Genomic DNA, 25,234 nt, shown 5'->3' with positions numbered 1-25,234 from the left:
CCTTGTCTTTAGAATTTGAAGGGATAGTGGAGACCCCAAGCTATACTATTGTAATGAATAATATCTTCTCATGAGCTCTAATATCTAGAGAGTGGTTGTGTGAATACCTTTCTAATTTATTCGAACTAGTGGAATTGCCTGGTGATCCTGCTAATTGCCTTTCATTTACTAGTTTAATTCTCATAATTGCAAATATGTCATGGAATGATGATCATAGCATGTATGTAAATAATGTTATCTAATAACCTTTTGCTTTAAGAAACCTTTACACAAAATATTTACATGCCCTCAAGCACAAGCAACCATGTAGGAGAGTGAGGCATAGCTATGGGTATACTCATAGCTATGAATTTGAGACCATGAAGATTGTCTACTAGAGTGAAGGGATATATCCAATTGCACTTGACGTATTTTCCCAAGGATAACTTTTGGATCAAGTTCACAAATTGAAATCCTTACTATCATAAGAAAAACATGGTCAAGGTCTTAAATTAGCTAGACTGAATGTTTTTCAGTGTGGCACATACTTGCGCACTAGCCATTCTTTGGGCTATCTCCAACTATTGTTTACATAGAGAGACTTATCATAGCAAACATAAGACATGGACTTCTAGAAAATCAATGTGTTGATGCCACATCAACACATATAATTGTGGTGACACACAATAATAGATTAATGCAATGCAATCAATTGTGATGCCAATCTATCAATTTAATCTTCAATCAATTCTACTCGGTTGACGGCCATATCATTTGAGATCAAACGCATCAATCCAAAGCTACATCTCTGTGAATCTCCACTAAATTTACATAGGTACTTGTACTTGGGTCCAACCTTAACTAGAAATAGAACCCAAAGTTGGACTTCCACCTATGCTTAAGTTCGGATCTACGAATATGTTTGATGTAGTAGTAGTGGTAGGTGGTAGTAGCCAACACTTTTGGCACAACCTGGGTGGAAGTGAGTTTCAAAACCACACCTTAGTTAGCTAGAACCTACGTGATCCATGAGTCAAATACTAGACACTTGGAGTTATCGGATCACTAGATCTATATGGGTATGGGTCTTTAACTTTCTACAACAATGTCATCATGGCCACTTTTTGAGGAAAGAACCGCCACTTGATATACACTATGACTGCATATTCAAGAGTTCACCATAAAGGAAGAACTCGTTGGTTCAACATGATTTGGTGCAATACTTGTTGCATTGCTAATTGTACCACAATTTGGTGCCACTACTTGTTACACTACCATTTGTACCCAAATAAAGTTGATGCAACAAGTAGTAAAAGGCATTGTGAGAAGGTCCTTTAAACTCCCTAAATCGTGCTTTATATAAATCCATTTATAGGTTTTAGGAGATTCACGCCTTCCAACATGGCAAGCTGAAAAACGCCAAAACCAATCTTGCCTATGATCTAACAAGGACCCAACTTCAACTTTCTAGGATGAGGGACCATGGATGAGTTGGAAACCAAGGCTCGATCACCAAGCTTGAACATTTAAAACCTGGTAATCCTATCTACCTAGATCTTCCATCTACATTGTATCACTTTCAATGTCTAGTCCATGAAGCCAATAAGCCTATGCTCTTCAAACCCTTTTGGACTCAGTTGCTCTCTAATAGCAAACCAAATACTTGCACCAAGGACTAATTGGGCACCACCACTTCTCACTCTATATGTTGAAGAGAAGGGGTCTAGGGGAGAGCAATCTTGGATGAAGGCCCAAAAATGCAAAATGCAATTGATGCCCCTAGTCAATTCCAATCTTTCTAATAATATTCTTTAAGGTCTACTACAAAATCTTGTTGGTTGATTCCACCTAGTCATTTGCTTGTTATCTGGATAGTATAGTGTGGACTTTTTGTGAATTATCATGTGTTGCTAGGTAAGCACTTGATTACTCAAACACTAAAATGTAACCAAACACTTCCTCACACACACGTCTAGGAGCATGAACAACAAGAAATTCCTGTGTCATACAAGTATTTCAATGGACTCTTCTAGTGCAACACCTCACCCTTCAACTGCTATTTGGGTAAGGAATACTTGTTGTCTCTCTTCTAAGTGGAAAGACTTTTGGGTACCACGCTTGCAAGATTGTGGGATGCTTTGTGAATTTCCTTGTTACACTATTGACACTCATGGTCTCGTACACTACATGCAATTTGCATTCTGTGCACACCCTATTAAAATTGCAAGTCACATTCCCGACACTTTGAGGGTGATGGTGGATTGCAAAAGAAGAGCGTGTACCCGAGTGCTGCTAGGGATTCTTCTATGAGCATCTTACACACACACACATTGCACGCGTGCGCACGCAAACATATCTTCATTTATTTATATTCATTTTAGTGTACAAATAGTCATCTTGTGATGTGCAGCTCAATATTTGCAAAGCTTAGAAAGATATCATGCAAGAACAAAAGAGTTGCAAATACCCTTATCTATTCATGCATACCATGCCTCCTAAAAGTTTATGTTGCACCTCGATTCATGTAGAGAGAGAGAGAGAGAGAGAGAGAGAGAGAGAGAGAGAGAGAGAGAGAGATGGTAAAATGATATTGCTCTTTGCATTTGAAAAGCTTCGTTCGAAACCACTCATAGCTTTCTTTGCATCGATTTCCCCGCACATGTTTGAAAAATTAGCATGTGAAGAAATGGGAGAAAGGACAAATTGAAAAACACTTTCTACAAAGGCCTCACACCTTCAAATCTACATCCACTAAGCTCCCATGCCTGCCGGAAGTTTATGCTGTGCCTCCAAGTCATGCGTCTTCTTGTGGATATTACTTGCAAGAAGATTAACCTGGCAAAAATGTCGACATTTCATATACGACTTGTGAAAGGACAAAATTAATAAACTAAGCACCAAATTATTTTTCAATTAAAATTTTGTAGCACTACCGTTGTAACCGATGTCAAAAGCAAAGGTGAAAAATAAAACCTCCATGTCCAAAAAGATGCAGCCTTCTCTTTCAACAGGAAAGCGTAAGAAGCCATTGGTGGTTCAAGACATCTACACAGCCTTGAAAATATTTGAAGCCATTCTAGGTAACCTGTGCATCCTAACCAAACCGACTAAATACAGGTGCATCAAGTTCAGGTTGATTACACTGGTTACAGGCAGGCAATAAGATGAAATAACTAACCTGGGCACCCTAAGCCGACAAACTAAACACAGAAGCAGGTTGATTACAATGATTAACAAAGAGTCAGCATCCTTGCAACGTTGAAAATTAACCCACTAGATGCATAAGAGCAAAATTCAGGTCTAATACCGTAAGAAGCCATTGGTGCTTCAAGACATCTACACAGCCTTGAAAATATTTGAAGCCATTATAGGCAACCTGTGCGTCCTAACCAAACCGACTAAATACAGGTGCATCAGGTTCAGGTTGATTACACTGGTTACAGGCAGGCAATAAGATGAAATAACTAACCTGGGCACCCTAAGCCGACAAACTAAACACAGAAGCAGGTTGATTACAATGATTAACAAAGAGTCAGCATCCTTGCAAGGTTGAAAATTAACCCACTAGATGCATAAGAGCAAAATTCAGGTCTGATACCGTAGCTCATAGGAAAAGCAACACATGTCTAGTCCTATTACTGGGATGTCACAACCTTGACCGAGTGGAGTAAAAGCAGAGATACATCCAAGATCCAAAAAACAGGACATGTTCCCTGGGTAACCACACCTCAGCAAGGTGACGACGTTTAAGCCGTGCTCTATTTTTAGGCCAGTGTCAGTGTGACAAAACAAATGCATTCTCAAGTGTCAAAGGGAGCAACGATATTATATGGACAACAGAAAAGACCCAACAATATCCTAGAAGTTCTTGGCAACTAACAAGTGGCACACCAAGTACGACCACATAGTATAGTTTTGACCATCAAAGCTTGTCTTCAGCGGAAAACAGTCCTAACAAATCATTGCTGGCCATTGCAAAAAATCTCCAAAAAGGAAGTGCCCTGCAAATGTCAAAGCCTCAAGGCTATCGCTGCAATGAGCTGGCTCCCCAAATATTTGACTGCAAGCTGCAAATGTCAGGCCAAAATGACAGAAATGCTTTGCAAGTGTGAATGCCAAATGGGCTGCTCAAACACTGAGCCAAATGCAAAACTACGCCCCCAAAATCTGCCTACAAATAAACAAATTGCAAATCTGCAAATGTGTGTCCAACAAGTCTGCAAAATGATTGCCCCAAATGTCTGCAAAATTTGCTTCAATGTACCGGAAAATCAAGTCCCCAATGCACAAGGGCCAATGTAAGGCAATGGGAGCAAAAGCTCCAATTTCTTGCAAGCTGAATGTGAGAATTGAAGAACAGGGCCTTACCAGGAAATATGAGAGAAAAAGACTGCAATTTGGGCAAAAGACCCAAAATTTGGGGAGCGCATGCAAAGTGCAACTGGAAATGGAAACGAAGAGTAGCAGTCAAGCTGCTAGTCATTATATTTGAGCTATGTATTTTTCCGTCCCAACACTGGACTAATGGAAACGGGGAGTAGCAAGTCAAGATGCAAGTTGTTATGTTTGAGCTCTATATTTTTCCATCCTAACCTAGTCAAGCTTCAAGTCTTCATTTTTTGAGCTCTATATTTTAGCATCCCAACCTTGGACTAATGGAAGCCGGGAGTAGCAAGTCGTCATGTTTGATCTCTATATTTTCCCATCCCAACCCAGTCGAGCTGCTAGTCATTACGTTTTGAGATCTCTATTTTTCCCTAACCCCAAACTAATGGAAACTGGGAGTAGCAAGTCAAGCTGCAAGTCTTTATCTTTGAGCTCTATATTTTTTCGTCCCAACCTCGAACTAATGGAAACTGGGAGTAGCAAGTCAAGTTGCAAGTCATTAAGTTTGAGCTCTATTATTTTCCGTCCCAAACCCAGACTAATGGAAACCGGGAGCAGCAAGTCGAGCTGCAAGTCGTTATGTTTGAGCTCTAAATTTTTCATCCCAACCCCGAACTAATAGAAACTGGGATTAGCAAGTCGAGCTGCAAGTTGTTACGTTTGAGCTCTATATTTTTCCGTCCCAATCCAGTCAAGCTAGAAATCGCTACGTTTGAGCTCTATATTTTTCTGTCCAAACCTTGGACTTATGAACACGGGTCTGGCAAATCGAGCTGCAAGTCGTCGTGTATGAGCTCTATATTTTTCCGCCCCAAGCCCAAACTAATGGAAACCGGGAGTAGCAAGTCAAGCTGCAAGTCATTATGTTTGAGCTCTATATCTTTCTGTCCCAACCCTGGACTAATGGAATCCAAGAGTAGCAAGTCGAGCTGCATGTCATTATGTTTGAGCTCTATATGTTTCCGTCCCAACCCCACTGACTAATGCCAACCTTGGAATAATGGTTGAATCATACAACCAAAAGCAACTCCCACCCTTACTTCATTGCACATCCGGTCAGCTCCCGTCTTCACCCATAGCGTTGTTTCCTTGAGAGAAACTTGGGCTGAGCAATGAACACAAGGGTGGGTTTTTTTTTTTGGAGGGGGGGTTTTGGGGGCGGGGGTAGGTATGAGCATCCGGCGCTGATACCACTGTCGAATGCGTGGAGCAATGAAAGGAAGCTGAAATGTAAGGAGGAGACAACAAGGTAGGACTAAGTGTCCTAAGTGAACTATGACTAGATGTCCCAATAGAGCCAATTGTCCTAACTAGCCTACAAGGCCATACCAGGGCTGAGTGGCAACACTGCAAACCTGACTGGCAAACCATCCAAATATGTGCGCATACCAAGCTATGCCAACACTTCTATCCGCTAGTCATCTGGATGACTCTAGTGCCGATCTTGGTGTCTCCACCTAGGCAAGGCCCAAATCCAATGAAGGTATGTCACCATCTTAAAATGGCATCGATCTGGAGTGGTGTTATGGCAAACTATGCCTAAACTATCTGCATACTCCAAATCAACCGATCTCCCATTATATCACCTATAGCCTCTCAAATCTCCCCCTCTCAGTCACCAAGAGATCACTCCCCCAAAAGGGTGTTGCATACATGGCTATCGACCTTACAAGGGTATCAGACAATCATCCCTTCGTCGGGGAAACTTGAAAGTGTGCATGAAAGCATTGTCGCTTTAGTCAAATCAGAGCTTACCTGAAGTCTCATAAGCCATGCCTTAGCTGCATGAAATCGTGAAAACCGGTCCTATGAAAACCTCCCCTAGGTAAGTGTAGGACTCCACAATCCCCACTTGTCAATGCAATACCATCCTTGAGGTGTTGATTACTTCTTTTGCACCGTGACAAAGATAGCACAACATTGGTTCAATGAATTACTTCACAGATTGGCAGCAAATTTACCATGCTTTTCTTAGGAGGTTTAGACAAGAAATAAATGAGGATGATGTATGGACCAAGCTCAATGATTTGAAGTAGAAAGAGAACGAATCCATTCAGGACTTTGTATTAATAGAGTGGGCCCTTATCAATCCATCGAGTACACCACTAGATGACAAATCACTCCATGTGTGGTTGATCATGGGTTGCACTTTGATAGATCTGCGGTCTCCAAAGGTTTTACAATTCAACCAAAAACATATGGAGGATTGTTGAGCTATGTAGTAGCATTGGAGAAGAGGGAACTTGCCGAGAAGAAGACAAAGAAAAAGCCCAAAATAAGTGATGAGAAAGGTGCCTCATCCTCATTTAAAGACCATGCTCAAGATGGCCTTGGTCTTACCAAGGTTGACTGTCAAATGCTCCAAAACCTGCTCGCATGAGATACAAACATGGAGAGTAAGGAGGGAATAAGATTAGATGTCACATCAAAGGGTGCTACATGAATGGTGGTTTGGACTTACATAGTCCCCTCCACAATCGCCTCTAATGTCACTAGAGACTCAATAGCCCATTTTCCCCCTTCATTACCAAGAGCATTGTAGCAAAGGCCAGCACATTACGTTGCATTGCTTAACAACTGTAGAAATAAATTCGTCAACATGGATTTAATAAAGACCGTGTCATTACAGTCACAGTATACAAAGCATAGGTTAGTAAAACACCCGCAAGTACCCACAAAGATCCAATGAAAAACAAAGGGAAAGCCATCAAGCTCACTCACTAAATCGAGTAATCCCCAATCAGAAGGTCTCGCGTTCCACCAAAGTTAGTCACAAAACAGAAAGCTAACACATCCCATACCACGTGACACATGAGGCTCCCGAAGCTACTACACTCAGAATCCATGCTCTACAGTACTCCGAACTCAAAAAGCGAAGGGCTAATCCCCTTGTGTAACCCATTTGCAACATCTTGCCAACACTATTTTGGGTGGCATTCAGAACTCCATGCTTATGCAAACAAACCTCTCCATACCTTGCAGCCAGAGAATTGCTGCAAAATGGATTTACTAGGCTGGATGAGCCATTGTATAGTGAAACACCTGCAAGTACCCACAAAGATCCAATGAAAAACAAAGGGAAAGCCATCACGCTCACTTACTAAGTGAAACACACCAAGTGAAACACCTGCAAGTACCCACAAAGATCCAATGAAAAACAAAGGGAAAGCCATCAAGCTCACTAAATCAAGTAATCCCTGATCGGAGGTCTCAGGTTCCAACAGAAGTAGTCACAAAACAGAGAGCTAACAAATCCCATACCAAGTGACACATGAGGCTCCCAAAGCTACTACACTCAGAATGCATGCGGAGCCTTGTGCTCAGGGGCCCCAACCCTGAGTCACCTAGCCCCCCCAAGAGACCTCTCCCCAAAAGGTGGATCTGGGTATTGGAGGTCCCTATCACCTAGGCTTTAATGCCTTGGTATTTGGGCACCCATCTTGCTTATGGGATGATGCCCTTGACACATTTGCCATGTGTTGTCTCTAGGCGAGGTTCTATTTAGCACTCTCCTATTTTCCCACTCATGCACTCACAATTGCACACTTCAACAATATATGAGCTGAGGGCTCATTTGCGGGGATCCTTGGGAGGTGGACTCCCTAGAATATTATGACCTAGAGTAGGCGTATGCCTATTCTAAACAAACAACCTAGATTGGTGGACCCCTGTGGTATGGGACATAGGTTTTGTGGCTGTGGATACTGCTCGGTGCATGGCCAACCTAAGGCTCGAAGGTTGATCCTTTATACTAGATATAGCTCCTCCACCACAGTTCTTACTAATGCTTGGTGGTTTTGTAGGTTAGGAGCTTCTTAGATTGGTCTTGGTTTTTTCCCTTGTGTGGGCTTTGCTATCCTAGATGGTGTATGTTTTTGTTGGGGATTGTGGCTGTGGACATGGCTAGGTGCTTGGCTAACCTTAGGCTTGGAGGGTGATCCTTTATATTGCATCTATGGCTAGGGTGAGCTTGCCAACTCCCCAAAAAGTTCCTTACTAATGCTTGGTGTTCATATAGGTCAAGAGCTTTAGAGATTGGTCTTGGTTATCACCTTGGTTTTGGCTTAGCTACCACACCTAGGTGTACAATTGGCACCAAAGCGACTTTGTCACTTGAATGTGTGACTCATCTCGTATGAATGGAGCTTTGTGAGTCCTTGGTGCCCTATGGGTTGCTATTTTATCTACTTAGGTGAGGTGTTTTGATGGGTGTGTGAATAAGAAGTATGATTCAATGCATGTGATTTCTACACTTATCTACTTCAAATGAATCCATGTGCTAAAAAGGGGATGATAGTGATGGCAATAATATTCGCTCGACGGTTGTCGGTACCTTGGTGCTTTCTTTGTTTGTTTAAAATGTCTCCTGTTGGGTGTGAGCTCTCTGTTCCGATAGGAAGAGTTGTATTGGCTTGTGTAGAAGGTGTTAAGTGCCAATTGAGTTGAGCACGCACTTCAATACTCGACCTTGTTGGCTTAACGTTTTGAGCAAGGGAAGAGGATTGTTGTCGTGTGCAAAAGAGCAGCGACTTGCAGAGTTCAGAACTGAATAGATAGTCGTTCGGAGCTGTTTATTAGGCCTAGTATATGTGTTTTGATAGCGAATTATATAAGGATTGCTTTGAGCAGATTTGAGGAAGGCCATGGGCCCTATACAATGGCTCATCCAGCCTAGTAAATCCATTTTGCAGCAATTCTCGGGCTGCAAGGTATGGAGAGGTTCATTTGCATGAGCACGGAGATCCAAATGTCACCCAAAATAGTGTTGGCAAGATGTTGCAAATGGGTTACACAAGGGGCTTAGCCCTTACCTTTTTGAGTTCGGAGCACTGTGGCCATGTGTCAAAATATTGGCATCATATGAGAGCCGTACTCTGACTAAGCGTGGAAAAAGAGTTGATGAAAACTCTACCACAGGGCAGCAAAGAAGACTGGGCTTAAATGAGACCATTTCCAAGAAGGCACGAATTTAATCGTGGAATGCCACGTGGAAGAAGACTATGCAACAAGCGAGCTAGACCAATAAAGAAGCACCCACCACTAGCTGTGCAACAGACAAATGGCCATGTATGACCCAGCTCAGAACTGCAAGAAAGGTGTGGCAGAGGACTAGTGCCAACCAATCAAACGACAAGACCAGCTCGCGGAAGTACAGACCCTGAAGCTCATGGAGTCGTGGACCAAACACACATGGTGAAACTCGAGCGTGCCAAGCAAGGCATTGCATCCAGCACTGTGCATAGAAGCATAGCTAACGCAGAACAGAGAGCTGCAGCATGAAATTCGACGGGGAAGCCGGAGTGCCTTACCAGAAGCAGCTGCACAATACAAGAGCAGACTGCAACAAATGTAGTCAGATGATGCGGCAAAGCTAGCAGACAAGCCAGTTGATAGAGACGCCAGCAGTTGACAGCACAGACTTCAAAACAAAGCATCCAATCAGAGGCTGCGAGAGCAAAGCAAGAAACCAACTGATGGTTGTGGACCGCAGACCAATTGGCGTGGGGCAGACGCAGGAGCAGACACGTCGATTGGACGCGACAAAACCCAGGGCAAAGAAGCCTGGATGAACTGACAATGCGACACATGGGTGCATCGACACAGAGCGTTAGTCAGATCAGGACGGAGAAGCCTGGATGAACTGACGATGCGACACATGGTGCATCGACGCATAGCGTTAGTCAGAACAGTCGTCGAAAATGACATGTGGCTGAAGGACAAGGCTCATGAGCAAATAACACATGGTTAAAAAAGAAGCCATGCAGAAAATCATGGGCATCAATTGAAAAGGGTAAAGGAGATGATATGGCCACTCAAAGGACTTTTCCTTCAAAGAGGAAGCCATGCAATGAAAGCCTCAAGAAAAGTGCCAAAACCGGATTACAAAAGGAGGCCCACAATGAAAGCTGGTGAACAATGAAGCCACAGTGTGAAAACCACGAATTGAACCCACAATTTGCAATGAGAGCACAAGAAAAAGAAGTCGATGATAGTTACAACCCAACTCATGATTGAGGGGGGCTGTTGGAATGTGCGCAATCATGAGTGTATGGCATGCATTGTAGTACAAGGCTAATAGAACCTAACCGTTGTATGACAAGTAGCAAAATATGTGAAGGGCACAATCCCATAAGTAAAATGGGTGCCCAAATACGAAGGCATATAAATTCTAGGCAATAGGGACCTCCAATAACCCGGATCCACCTTTTGCAAAGAGGTCTCTTGGAGTGGCTCGGTGACTTAGGGTTGGGGCCCCTGATCGCATGGCTCCACCTTAATGCCACATGTCAAAATATTGACATATAAAAATAATGTCCCAACTCTCTACTCATCCCTTGGATCATTTCTTCACTAGGGGTCCAACATTATGAGGGATGTAGCAAGCACAATGTTTGGACCAAAGAAATTCATTTATGTTGTTTAGAAAATAAACACTATCTCAATCTATAATTGTGCAATTGCAACCATCCCATAAAAATGACATAAAAGTCCATTGTGAATTACCATCACAAGGTAGCAAACTACAAATTAGCAATTCTTTGAATTCAAAAGAATAAGAGATATTTAGCCAATGCGGTATCTCTTCAAAAAAAGTTCTCATGCTACTTAAAAGCATGTTGATAATATGTTGATGTGCTAATAATAGATCAATTGTTACTTTTCTTTTTTACTTTTTTCTCTTTTCTTTTCAAATCACTAGAACGAAGCACAAGAAAAAAAGAATCAAAATTGAGCAGTGTCGGTACACTCACTATTAAGGTAAGAAGTTTGCTTGTCCTTCTCTTGCTTCATAAGCAAATTGAAAGATGGGAAGAAACTCACCTTTAAGATCTCTGACTTTGGATGAGCATGAAAATAAGCTGCAAGTACACCAAAGTGAAAGTCCTACAAGACAAAGGCAAACAAACATCAATTACAATGCATATCACAAGCACTCTTTTCATATCAAAGTGCCTTCTTGACCCACCAAAAATTAAGTACAAAAAAACCTAAATCCATTAAAGGAATGTGCCTTACCCTGAAAGGATCACCTCGCAATGATTGTACATAGATTGAGGACGATGAACCCCGGCCCTAGAAGATGTTAAACGTGTTATTTATTATGTGAGGTAAGGAGTAGCCAAGGCATGCTTTTTAAAACTCCTTGACACCAAATTTTTTACAACAAAAAGACTAAAATGAAAGTTTAAATGCATAAAGAGATCCACACAAATCTAAAGTAATTGTTTCCACAAGCTAATGAAAAGTTCCCTCTGCATTCTAGACACAAGATGGGAATCTTTGTATTGTCTCCTCCTTTTTGGAAAGATTAAGGCGAACACACTAACCCTCATAAACACACATCTTAAAATTAAAGCAGCTCTGGATTGTATGATTTTTTGCTTGGTTGCTAACAAGTGTGAAAAATATAGCGTGGTCTTATCTACTTTACCATCAAGAAAAGACATATGCACAAGGATAAATAGACTAGAACCTCGTTGCATAAACCATGGAACACAACAAAAAGTAAAAGGAATCTCTTGCCTTGCCATACAAGGATTAAAATATTAGTAACGTAGCTGATGTCTTTAATGTGTGAAACTAGGCACTCACAAATTCATAGTGTGTGAGAGAATTCAACATGCCTGTAATGCACAATGTGTGAGAGAATTCACCATGCATGTAATGCACAATGTGGAAACAATCTTCAACCAAGAATAGTTCATTGTGTGTGTGTGTGTGTGTGAGAAAGAGAGAGAGAGAGAGAGAGAGCCATGGCGTTTCCTTGCTGCTGCAGGCCCATTTAGGGTCCCGCACCCTCCCTAGAACCCCGTCTAGGGTCCCACACCCTCCCTACAAGCTCGTCTAGGGTCACATGCTCTCCCTGCAAGCTCTTGTCTAATGCTCTCCAGCAGCTCCTGCGACTTCTGTCTCTGTTTCGTACCTACCGTATGGCCGTTTTTGGTGTGCTGTAGGTCGTGACAAGCCTCTGCTGCTGGTCATCAGCTCTTCTCCCGCTTTCCCTCTCTCTCCTCGGTTTCTTTGCTCCCCCGTTTTGATGTTCTTCAGACCTGCGTGTGGGTTTTGTGTGATAGCCCTTTTCCTTCGTGCTCACCCTTGCTGTCCTTCCCTGCCTTGTGCATAAGCTTTCCATCTGTTGTCCCTTTTACTGTTTTCTGGGCCCCTTCCCTTGTCTTTTTGCTGAGTTAACGTTTTCTTTTTGCTGCTTTTTTAGCAGCTCTTTCTAAGTTCCATTTCTTACTCGCTGTCTTTTTTCTTTTGTTGCCTTCTCCTTTATTTTTTCACTCCTTTCAACTACATGACTACAATGAAGACTTATATGCACAAGAAACAAAGTAGGACTTGGATCAAGATAACCCTGTGCATGCCTCGCTTGAGGCCCAACTGGTCTATGATGTTATGCATGAGGGTTTTGAAGATACCCGCAAGGATTGGAAAGTTTCCACCCCCACTGTTGGGATTATGGTGGAGATCAATGACATAGTGCCTGAATATGCAAAGCATGCTGTAATTATTTTTTCCCCAGGTAGTATGCCAGATGCAGTAGATGTGGGTAACTGGTTAACCAGAACACTGGGTGGTGGTTTTGTTCGCAAGGTGCATTATGCAGCCCGTGGCTTTTTTGAAGTTATAATGGTTGATGAACAGCATCTTCAGGCAAGGTAGTGTGTCCACCAAGGCCAAATGGGAATTCCAATAGGTGTTGCATCTTTGGGATACTGATAATCCTACTCCGAAATCTTATTCTATTACAGTAATTCATGTTGCTATGGGAAGTGCATTTTATGAGCTCAAATGGAGGAGCTTGCTTTGAATGTAAAAAGATTAGGCACATGGCTTCCCAATGCCCTCTGGTGTTACACAAAATGCCTCCGGATGCTATGCCTTCTTGGATGCAAAATAAAGACACTGTTGGTTCTTCAGTGGTAAAAAATAAGGGTAACAAGCCAGTCATTGCAGCCCAGGATAAGTGAAAAGCACCAATTCTTTTTCTACCTCCATGCCTTCCACCTCTCAACCCAAGGGAAAAGATAGAACTTTACAGGAGGCTTGGCAGACTCCAAGGAAAACTGTGACAGCCAAGAGACCTTTACCTTCTCGCACATGGAATGATACATCTTCAAATGGTCATACCCCTGAAGAAAATTCAGGAGTTGGTATCACTTGGGCTGCTGTGACAGCAAGTCATACTCTTTTCCCTGAAGAGGAAATTGCGGGTTTGCTGTCCTCTCACCAGGCAGTTGGGAACCTCAAGGTAAAGGCCCACATCTTGAGGTGGATATGCAGACTTGATTCAGCTTTGCTTCAGCTGTGTATAAACTGTAAATATGCCAAATCAAATGTTTGACACTTAATGTACATGGTTTGTGTGATACTAGGAGATGGAAGCTAGTATGGGTGTATCTCTTTCAATTTGCAGCCTGATATAGTGGCTTTACAGGAGCACAATCAGCATATATATGCAGGACAACATGGTCATTTTGCTGGCTATGACATCTTTTATGTGGGAGAGCACTCTTTTTCAAGTGTAGTTTTGTTAGTAAAGCATGATCTTCAGCCAGCTGTTGCCTTTAATGACACTCAAGGCAAATGGATTGTTATGCAGTGTCTTATCCAGGGAGAGATATTTGAATTTGCCACATTTATGCACCCCAATCCTCTCGTAGTAGAGGTATGATTTGGGATTATATGAAGCGGTATCCCTAGGGGAGACAACATGCTTTTCTTTGTGGAGATTTTAATAACGCCCCTCACCAGGGAGATGATACATCTAGTCGTACTCATATGTTGGCCTTTGAGAGGCATCATTGGTCTCAATTATTGCTTCAGCTCAGTTTTGCTGATCTTTGGAAGGAATCGCAACCCTTGCTGCCAGGCTACACTTTCCAACATAATGCACAGTCTTCTTATCAAACTCGCCTAGATCATTGGTATAGGGTCAACCCACAACATTATGATAATCTCACTACCAAAATGTGGGTGGATTATACTCATGCCCCCTTATGGTTGAGGATTTCTTTTCATGAAATGCCAGATGATAGGCTGTCACAAAGAAGGCTGCTCATTGTAAATAGCAGCTATTTGGAGCATGATGCACAATTGTTTCTGATGCCTGTTAGTCTCTTTCGCATCAGAGTTTTATTGATATGGATTATTCCTGGGATGCTTTTGATGCTAGAATGCAATTATGGCAAAAATTACATGAAGACCTTGAGGGACATTGTTGCTCGGGCCAAAAAAACTTGCCAATCTTTGACTGAGCTCAGTCATTTTCGGCCTTTGTCTAGGGAAGAAAGCACATCTTTATGTCAGGCTAGACACTGTCTACAAAGTAATGATTATAAAAAAATCACTAAATGGGAGACAAGAGCAAGACAGAGGGCTTTCTTACATAAAGGTTGTTCATCCAAAGAATTTTTGAAAAGCCTACACTACAACAAACAATTTGGGAATTAGATGCAAGACTACCGCCTTCGGTGAGCTGCTGAGCTCCCCGCCCTGCTGCTCCCTGCTGCCCTCCGTCCTGCACCCCTCTCCCCTCCCTCCCCGCCCTTCCCTTCCCCTCCCTCCTCTCCCTGCCAGCCCCTCCTCCCAGGCTGCTGCTCCCTCACCCGCTGCCTCTCCTGCTCCCTTCCTTCCCTCTCCCGCTGCCCTCCCCCCCGCTCCCCTCCCTCCCTATCCTGCTGCCTACCCCCCGCTACCTCTCCCTCCCTACCCCCGCCTCTCCCTACCCCCCCGCTGCCCCTCCCTCCTTACCCCCTGCTCCCCCTACCCCGCTCCCCCTACCCGCCCCTCCCTCCCTACCCCCGCTGCCCTCTCCCTACCCCCCGCTGCCCCTCCTTCCTAACCCCCTGCTCCCTCTACCCCGCCTCCCTTCCCCTCCCCCGCCCCTACCTTCTGCCGCTCCCTCCCTCCCTCTGCCCCTTTCTCAGCCTCTCCCCCGGCCTCACCACCTCCCTCCTTCCCTCCCCCTCCCCTCCTTCCCTCCCCCTCCCCTCCTTCCCTCCCCCTCCCCTCCTTCCCTACCCTACCCCTCCCTTGCCTGCCTCCCCCCCCCCCGCCACCCTGCCCCCCCCCCTCTTCAACCCCTTCTAGGAAAAAGAGAGAGATTTTCTCTTTCTAGCAACAGGTTCTCGAACGGATAGAGCTTCTTTGTGTTTGTGTTGACCATTCCACCTTGATTGACGAATGGGTTCCCATTCAGCCAATCCTTGACCACTTCCACCAGCCACAAAAACGGTTACCTTTTCCAAAGACGAGCTTCAGCGGCTCAAGACAGATTCAAAACATGAGTATGCCACCTCACTCTTTGCTCGCATCCACGGTTCCCACCCCTCCAGGCTATAGGCTAGGGACTGGATGCTTTCGACTTTACGTGGAGACCTCAGAGGGCACCTCACCGATGTTCATCTGCTTGGACGAGGGTTCTTGCAGGTGGTCTTTGATTCTCCAGAGTCAGCAGGTTCAGTACTCAGGGCTCGTCCTTTGGCATTGAGCTCCAGGAGGATCTTTTTGACACCCTTCACTTTGGATTTCGATCTGGTAGAGGAAGATAGTAGGGTCACCTCACTTTTCATCAGATTCCCCAGCCTTCCTCAGGTTTACCATTGACTCTTACCGTCCATAGGAGCCACTTTTGGGTTGGTCACAGAGATCCCCCCCCTCCCTGGCATGCCCTCTTCAGCGGTAGAGGCTGTCAAATCAGATGGGGTGCCACGAGTCAGGGTCATCGTCTCTGACCCTGATATTACAGATGATCACGTTATGCTTCAGCGACCAGAGGGTTCCTTTTTTTGACAGATTTGAGGTTGTTGGGAGACAGAATCAATGTAGGATTTGCAAGACCCTTGGGCACTTCGCCAAAGATTGCCCAAGGAAGAAGAAAAGGCCCAAATGGTTTATTCCGCCTTCTCGTCCTACTTCTTCTACACGCGCTACCAGAGCCCCCCCTTCTCGCCTAGGACCTTTGGGACCAGCCCCTAGACCTGGACCCTTTTCTTCAGCGCGCACACTACAATCAGTACGTCTTGCTCCTGTCGTCCCCCATTGGATGCCTGTGAGGGTTGCTGACACTCCGCCACCTCTACAAGGCACCTCGGACCATTCTCAGTTACAGGCAGGTGATATTCTTGCAATTACAGGCGTAGATGTGGTTGCCCTAGTCCCCCCACATGCTCATCAAGAGGGGCCACCCATTTCTTTAGGTCCTATCACTGATGTTCCTGATCAGCTTCCTCCCTCTGTTAGTCACACTTCACCTCTTGATAGAGGTAAGGGGGTTTTTACTCCTACTCCCTCGAGTGCATAGATTCTTCGCAATCCTATGCCAGTTCCCTCCTATAGGAACTCTTTTGCAATACTGGCAGATTTGGCAGAGTTTGAGACAGAGGAGTTTGTACCCTCTACCCTCGGGGAGCCGGTTATTGGGATTCCATTGGACAGGGCTTCCCCCTCTGCTGGAGTGGGTTTTCTTTCACCAGTTGATTTCCCTCCGCTTGACAAGAGGACTCTTTCACAGGAGAGGATTTTCTCCACCACTAGGTCGGGTAGGGCCTTTCACCCAGCCTCCTCCCGTCGATGAGAATCGTTAGTTGGAACGTTCAGGGCCTCGGTGGTATACCTCATCGCCGCCAGAGGCAGTTGATCCGTAACCAACTCCATCCAGGTGTTTCAGGTGGCCCCATTGATATCCTTATGCTCCAAGAGCATAAGCTGGATGGTAGAGATTGTGCCAAGTCACATAAGCTTCTTTCTGACATACTTTTTGGTCACCTGCCTTGGGCACCAGGGGAGGCATTTGCGTTTCTATCTCTTCTTCGATGCTCCCTTGGTCATTGGACACGGAGTCATAGTCCCCACCAGAGTATAGTGGGTTAATTTGCTGATTGGTGGGCGTAAGGTTGGCTTTCTTAACCTTTATGCACCCAACTTGAGAGGGGATCGTGTCCTGCTTTTGAAGGAGCTCTCTTGGTCCCATATTGCAGATTCATTGGGGGCGATTTCAACATGGTTGAGATGCCTTTAGACAAAAGAGGGGGTAGGGAAGGTGGCATTCACTCCCTTGAGAGAGCAACATGGGATGCCTTCCTTTTTCAGTTCAATGGCAGAGATGTTTGGTATGATGATGCTTTTCACACTCAACCACAGTCTCTTCTGTTTTCTTGGTCGAACAAGAGAGTAAGGATGCCTATCCATGCACGGATTGATAGATTTTATGTGGATGATTGGGCGCTGGACAGAGGTGGGACAGTATGCATCAGTGCTGGGGTGTCCACTTCAGATCATTTTCCGGTTGTTTTGGTGGTTTCAGAGCCTCGGGCGAGAGGCCACTCTACCAGTATCAGGATTCCAGATGCCTTCTATGCAGAGGAGGGCCTCACAGAGGTAGTGCTACGGATTTTAGTTGCTCACCTGCAGGGTGGGCAATCATATCCCCGTCAGATGTGGCTGCAGCCCTCACTGACATTAGCGGCTTTTATGGCAAAAGAGGTGAGTGTTTGTGTAGTGGCATCCAAAAAAATAGTTGTGTCATCTGCCAGCTCACTGTCTAGTAACTCCTCTTCCTGTCTCAACGGAAGCTCGAGCTCTAATATAGAGGCTCATAGCTTTAGCCACAAATAAGAATAGAAAGGGGGCTAGAGGGCATCCCTGTCGGACTGATCTGGATATCTGAAACCTGTCTCCCCTGACTCCACCAATGAGTATCTGGCTATGGGCTGACTTGTAAAGAGCAGAAACCCCTCTAATCCACAAATCTGAAAATCCAAAGCGAAGAAGGGTTCCCTCTAGAAAGCCCCAATCTACCTGTCATATTCTTTTTCGAAATCGAAGAGTAGAATTGCCAGTCTATGGCCCTCATGCATAGCCCACTCAGAAGCCTCCCAAAATGAGAATATGAGAATATGTTATAAAAAATGCTTCTGCCATGGACAAAGCCTGTCTGCGTGTCATGTATAAGATCTGGCAGGATGGGCTACAATCGCAGGCTGATGGCTTTCACTAAGATCTTATGCAAAGTGCCCAGTAAGGTGATCGGTCTCCATTGAGACACTAAATTTCTGCAACCTCCTTTTGGGATAAGATGATTGAGACCCTCCGAGAGTGAGTCCAGCATCCACCCGAGTCCCAAACGCCTTGCAGGGCTGAGGTGATGTAATCCCCAATCTGATCCCAAAAAATAATAAAAAAAGAAGGTGCAAGTCCATCTGACCCTGGACAACTACCCTTATGAAGGGCAGTAAGAGCAGTCCTGAACTCTATGTTGGTGAAGCGTGCATCAAGTGAGGCTCTCATACCTCGATCCACCAACATAGGAATATGCTGCGAACAAATAACTTGTCTAGCATCATCTCTGGCATGTGAATCAGAATTTGCAGTCAGAAGGGATGCATAGTAATGTGAAGCAATCTGCATGACGGCATCTGGATGTATATGAAGTACCCCGTCTGAGTCAACAAGCTGCGAAACACTCTCTCTACTATGTCTAGGGCCAAGAGTAGAGAAGAAGTGCTTGTTGACTCTACCTCCGATCTGCGTCCAGAAAGACTATGGCGTGAAAGGCATACTCTATTCTCTGATCTAAAAGTGTCTATTGATGAGCCCTTGCTGCAGCAAGGCGCTCCTGAATCCAAGCATATGTAGGCCGTTTTTGTTCTTCTCTCTGGAGAGCTGCCACAGCTGCTGTCGAATGGCAATCTCTCGCGTGCGAATCTCATCTCTCCTGATACTAGCAAATCCAATGGTTTCTGGATTAGTGATGAGGACACTCCAGATTGGGGTGTTGATATTGGCTTTACTTGGATTCAGAGGGGTGTCTCCGTCGTGTATCTTGGATGCCAGGTTGGGGTGTGCATTTCTCCAACACAGCAATTCGCTCCCGTGTTGGAGAGCATTAGGAGGAAACTCCTATTTTGGAGTTCGGCCAGACTTGACCTTGCATCCAGAGTGGTGGTTGTAAACCAGGTACTGTTGGCTACAGCCTGGTTTGTTTGCTCTTGTTGGTGCCGATCTACAAGCAGTATCACTCAGCTCAAGAGACCTATCAAGAATTTTTTGTGAAGTGGATTAGACGGCACTTCAGATTTCATAGCCAGGGTGGCTTGGGAGACTCTTATTCTACCCACTGAGGAAGGGGGTCTCAATATTATTGATCCAAACTTGCAGTGTAGAGCCTTGCTCTGCAAGATGGTGGTCAGAGGTTTGATGCTTGGTCAGGAGCCATGGAAGGATTTTTTCTTACGCAGTATACAGACATGCACACCTTCTCAGGGAGGAGATTGGATGGACAGCCCTAGATGGATCTTTACGTCAGCCCATCTCAGATCTCCTACCTCCCCTCTCATGGCTGCCATTCTGAAAGCTTGGGACAGCTTCATAAGTACTCTTCGAAGAGTTCCACCCTCCTCTCGTGAAGAAATTGACAGGCAGCCCGTCATGTGGAATGATTGCATACTAGATGAGCATGGCAGATCAGTAGGCATGTCACACTATATGCAGTGGTCTAGATGGGAGTTGGGACCTACATCCATAGTGGGTGCTTGGAAAGCTTTCAGGATGCTTCCAGAGGATCAGAGAGCTCGTTCAATTAGTCACCTCAGAGGAAGTGCAGCCACGATGCAGCAGATAGATGCAGCCATACCAGTGGAGTGGATGGATACAAACCATTTGCCTATTTCGGAGTCCACCTGGTTGGGGGCTTTTACGAGGACAGGTATCCCTTTGCAGGTTATAGCCTTGCGGGATGCACACGAGGATACCCTTGTCTGTTAGGTTCATACAAGAGGCAGACTCCACAGATCTTCAAAGGACATTCTCTTGGAGGCTCCATTTCAGCCTGTCAAGATTGCAGGATACATGGAGATGGGTAGAGACTCACGGTGGTATCTTGATCCAAACCCCGTTCTCCTAGCTCTTGGATCTTGGAGGCTTTGGTTGTATGGAGGTTCCCCTATTAGATCCTTGCAGTGGGATCTAGGGGAATGGGAGTGCATAGATGCAAGGCACCGAGAGAAGAGCATCCCCTTCTTTCGTTACATGGTCAGAAATGCCAAGAGATTCTAGCTCAGTTGTAGAGGTTGGAGGCCCTCTAGAGCTCCTCATTGGGATACTTTTTCAAATTTCTGCGGAGATGCAAAAAAACTTTTGGAGGAAACTTTGGAAATCCCTCAGGAATAGGAAAGTCACGTTATTCTTCTGGCTTACTATTCATGGAGGGATTGCAGTGAACCTGTGGAGATCCAGGTTCAGGGCTGACCCTACATGTCCTCGATGCCACTCAGTGTTACGCTCAAGTTGAGGTGACATGACCTTGGAAGGGTCAATAGACCTTTTCTTTTCAAGGATCAATGTTTGTATTATATTTGTTTGGGCTTTACGTAAATGATCAGAAAGGAATCAAAGTCAAGGTCCTTGGTGAGGGTGATATGGCACTAGACTAGGTGAATCTAAGGCTAAGGGGTCTAAATGCATTAAATGTGCCAATGGGCAAGTGATTTCAATGATATTCCAAGAGAGGGGTAAATGATGCATTTAGGAGGTACCTTAGAATGAAAACATGTAGCATACTAGATCCATCTAGGGAATTGGGGCTCATTGGGATTTTGGCAAGCAGGAGCTTTCACATGAGAATTAATTTTGAGAACTTGCTACCAGCGAGGTTGGCTAAGAGGATAATCCGTGTGCCTATGCCCGTGATTGATATGAAAATTTAGGCGTTAACAGTTTTGTTCTTGACACTCAGCAGTTGAGTCAATGCAGCACTGCCTTTGGGAGTGCACTCAGGCGAGGACGATTTGGAAGGGTTTTGCTAGGATACTTTGCATTTTTCAAGAGCACCCTTCTTCATGACTTGGGGATCAGTTGCTTGGTTGTCACTCACTGGTCCACAGGCTTTCTTTGAGGGACATGACACAGACACAGCTTTCTTTGTTCAACGACACCTTTTAGAGTCATGCCCCCTCCTTCCGTTTGCTCCATTCAGAGCTCCCCACGCTTCTGTAGACACATCTTGGGAGACTCTGGCTAGTATTACAGCATGGCATATTTGGAGAGCCAGATGTACAGAGGCTTTGGAGGACTCCCAGGTTTACCCTTCTCAAACTATGGCCAGTATCTGGGCAGATACTATACACACTTTGATGGCCATTTGGGCGAACATACAAGGAACCTCTAGGACTGCTACTGCTAGGAGGGTTGCTTTTCTTAGAGTCTAAAAGGATTGTCCTTTCTTCTCTGACTCTCCTTCAGGGATGAGGTGGCATTTTCAGCCGCCACCCGGGATTTTTGTTTGCTCATTCTGAGCTGTTTTTTCTCATGCTTGACATGATGTACTCCCGCACTTGAGCTTGCTCTACGGTTTTTATTCATACTTAAGTACTTAATGAAGTACTTTTCTTGGAAAAAAAAAATAAACAGACAATTTGCAAGTATTTGCCGAGCCCTGATGCCTGATGGTGTTTGGACTTCCTCTCGAACACAACTTGCTGCAGCCTGTGTCACTCATTATTCTAGACAATTTGGGATCGCAGATCTCCCTTCACAATAAGTTCTCACAGCTTGTCTCCCATTGTCTCTTCTGCACAAGGCATTGCTCTCACACCCGTTTGATTTCTTGGGTCTCCTTGGGCAGCGTTTGAGAACTAGATTTCCTAATGCTACCTTTGGGAAGTTTTTCTGGCTTTTTGAGATTCACCCACCCAGACAGGAGTTTGACCTTTTATTCACTTGGGTTCGCTACTGGGCACTCTGGACTCTATGGAAGGATAGAAATCATAATCTTTTGTGATCTTACTTTTTTTCAGGCGCTCCTTGCAGCAATCTCTCTTTGATTGTCTGCAAACTCGTTACTAGACTCGTCATATAGTGAGATCTTCTGCTGATGTACTTTGGCACATCTCATTTTGGGATAGCTACTCTGTAATACAGAGTCTCAAAAATTTTCACCAAAAAAAATGCACGCACACATGTGCATGCGGGCAGGCGAGCGGGCGGGCGGTATGTGTGTGTGTGTGTAGAGAGAGATGGCAAGTCCCTCTCCCCCTTCGACCTTCCCCGTCAACTCTGTACTTCCGTCCGTACCCCACCCTCCTGTGCAGCCCGTCTTCAGCCACCAGTCTGTACAATTGCCCTCCTTGTCACTATCCGTACAGCCTGCCACCCTTTCGTCCGTACCTTTGCCCTATTCTGGTTCATCCGTACAGCCTCCTTCCCTTTCGTCCGTACCTTTGCCCTGTTCTGGTTCATCCGTAGTCGGCTGCCTCCAAGCTGTCCATACAGCCTCCTCCGTCCATACAGCCTGCACCAGGCATCTCCGTACACCCTGCTCCGTTCCTGCAGTTTGCGTCTTGTATCTCTGTACCCTTTCCATATGTCCATGATGGTTCTTCTTCCTTTTCATCTGCTGCTCCGACAGATGACTCTTTTGTCTTCTCTGCTTCAGCCCCTCCTTCTGCCTCAGCTCCTCTTGCACGTGTCTTCTTTCGGAGGAAGCGTGGTGGTTTGGTTCCCTCGCGTTTTGTCAAATTGGCGAGCTTGAGGTTGCGGAGGCTCCTTCCTCTCCTCTCCAGCTGGATCTTCTTCGCCAAATGTGTGTTGCCTCCGTTACTGATATTCCTTCCTCAAGTTCTCCGCTGGTTTGTCCTTTGGACTCTGCCCTTCTGGTTTCCGGTCTTCGACAGGCTCAGCAGTTTGGGGCAGGGTTTTATCTGCAGCTCAACTTCGTCGTTGGCCTGAAGTTGCAATGAGTCAGGATTGCCTTTCCTCCTTTGTCTTTCTGAGCAGAGGTTTTTATTATGCCCACTGCTCTTCGGCTGATGTGGTGAAGCGCCTTGTCAATTGTGCTGGTATTCATGGGGCTGGTTTCTTTGCTTATGTGATGCCCTGGGATCCACTATTTGATCCGTCTGCCTCTCTTCTGACTCACTGTCCGCTCTGGATTACCCTCAAAGCGTTGCCTCTGCCTCTTCTTCAGCGTCTTCCTACTCTTGTAGCTTTTTTGGGGAGGCCTCTACATGTTCCGAGACAGGAGTTTTTGCAGGCTACTCGGGATGTTCGCCTTTGTATTTCATGGGATATGATGCAGCCCGTGCCCTCTACTCTCGATCTTATTTGGAATTTGCTCATCCGATGCGCATCAGGCTGCATTTTGCCTCTTTTCCTACAGCATGTTATCGGTGCCAGCAGGTTGGTCATTTTGCACGTGCTTGCCCTTCCGCTTCCATGACCACTCCTCCTGCTCCTTCTTCAACAGTAAAGTTTACTCTTCCTTCTCCTCCGGTTTCTCCTAAGGCTTTACTGGATATGCCTTCTTTTACTGCTTCAAAGCATTACTGGAGGAAAGTAGAAAAATCACAGGTTAATCTTTCTCTTGCTAAAGAAGTTCAAGATCCAACTCCCGTTGAGCATCATCAGCCTCCTCCTCCTCTAGATATGGATGTGCCCCTTGCAGAGGGGATCATACAGAATGCTGCACATGCTCTTTCTCAGGTTGATCCTCGAAGTGAAGCTAAAATGCCGAGTCCTGCTTTATCAGATGCAGCTCTTTCGTCAGAGGATACAGATGTTGATCTAGCTTCTTTGCCTCTAATGCCTGTGCCAGAGTCTTGTTCTGTTCGGGATGCAGAAGTGCCTTTTTTACTCGAATCTTTTCATCCCATGTTACAACAGGTTTTTGACCCTGTGATTCAGAAATTTCGGGTACCAGCCTATATCAAAAAGAATCACAAGGTGTTGGGGTAAAGGCACATTGCCACCCCTTTATTAAAGATATGACACCTATGACTGTCTTAAGACAGTCATAGGGTGAAAAACCTAATCCTAATAAAACCTATGAGTTTGTGGTGTGGCTCATCACTTCACACCCGCATGTTTGGAGTCTCTCGCTCTCTCTCTCTCTCTCTCCCCCGTTGTTCTTCTTCTCCTTACCTTCCCTTTCAACTGGTATCAGAGCCTCTTCCCCTTCTACCCTTGCCTACCCACCCCCTCTACCTATCTTCAGCTCCAGCGGGATAGCAAGGGCAGCAGCCAGGGCATAGCGCGGGCAGCTGCAGCGGCAGCGCAGCGCGGGCCAGCGAGACAGCGCGGGCAGGAGCGCAGGGCGCGGGCAGGAGCGCAGGGCGAGCTGCAGTAGGGCGGCGCCGAGCCGCGCCAACAGCTGCTACAGCCTTCGGGCTTCGAACAGGGCGGCGCGCAGGCGCGCACGTGTACGGCCGTACGTACTGTCGTACGGACTCCGTACAGGCGTCCGTACTATACGGACGTCGCCGTACTGTTCCTTGGAAACTGCGACAGGGATGTGTTTTTTTTTTTTCGGGGAGCAGCGTCAGGCATCTAGGCACACAAGCCTAGGAAGCATTCGAAAAGGAAGAAGAAGAAAATCTCAAATTTCGAGAAAAGTACAACAGGTACAGTGAGGAGATTTGGACTTTTTCCGAGGTGCATTGTATTGCGTGAAGTACAGCAAGTACTTTTCTTTTATTTCCCTCCTGCTTGGAGGAGGACTTGTGCACAGATATCGGGATTTATGCATCTGACAGAGGATATATGGTTTTTACCTCTTTTTGAGGTTTCCCACACAAAAATATAAGATTTCACTAAAAAAAAAGTGTGTGTGTGTGTGTGTGTGTGTGTGTGAGAGAGAGAGAGAGGAGAAAGTGTAGCTCTTGCTAGGATGCACTATGCATGAACACTTTAAGTGATGAAGAGGGAAGAGACACAATTGAATCACGATCTCCATGATTATCAAGACACTGCCGATTCGGAGATACCCCATATCAAGCTGGCAGATACGGCACATGAAGCTTGGAAAATCTTATAGATCTTTTTGAAACTCAAAACATTGGGAGAATCATCATGCTCCAAACTCAATTAT

General features: G+C 45.3%; 1 protein-coding gene across 2 annotated transcripts in view; it reads right to left on the bottom strand.

The window, feature by feature from the left end:
* Nucleotides 1-2,578: 2,578 nt before the first annotated feature.
* Nucleotides 2,579-25,234, bottom strand: part of LOC147884386 (transducin family protein / WD-40 repeat family protein) — a 37,028-nt gene continuing 14,372 nt past the window's right edge. For both annotated transcript variants that reach the window (XM_087398837.1, XM_087398838.1), the window contains 3 exons: nucleotides 11,383-11,439; nucleotides 11,188-11,250; nucleotides 2,579-2,814 (listed from right to left, as the gene is read on the bottom strand). In XM_087398837.1, coding sequence (XP_087254963.1) covers nucleotides 2,731-2,814; nucleotides 11,188-11,250; nucleotides 11,383-11,439 — 204 coding nt within the window. In that variant the 3' untranslated portion in view covers nucleotides 2,579-2,730. The remainder of the gene's footprint in view (nucleotides 2,815-11,187; nucleotides 11,251-11,382; nucleotides 11,440-25,234) is intronic.

Source organism: Dipteris shenzhenensis, chromosome 27 (genome assembly GCF_047967505.1).
Source record: "Dipteris shenzhenensis isolate YYH24624 ecotype China chromosome 27, Dip_SZ_1.0, whole genome shotgun sequence".
NCBI lineage: Eukaryota > Viridiplantae > Streptophyta > Polypodiopsida > Gleicheniales > Dipteridaceae > Dipteris > Dipteris shenzhenensis.
Note: the sequence above shows the minus strand (reverse complement) of the source record. Positions and strands in the feature narration are given on the sequence as shown.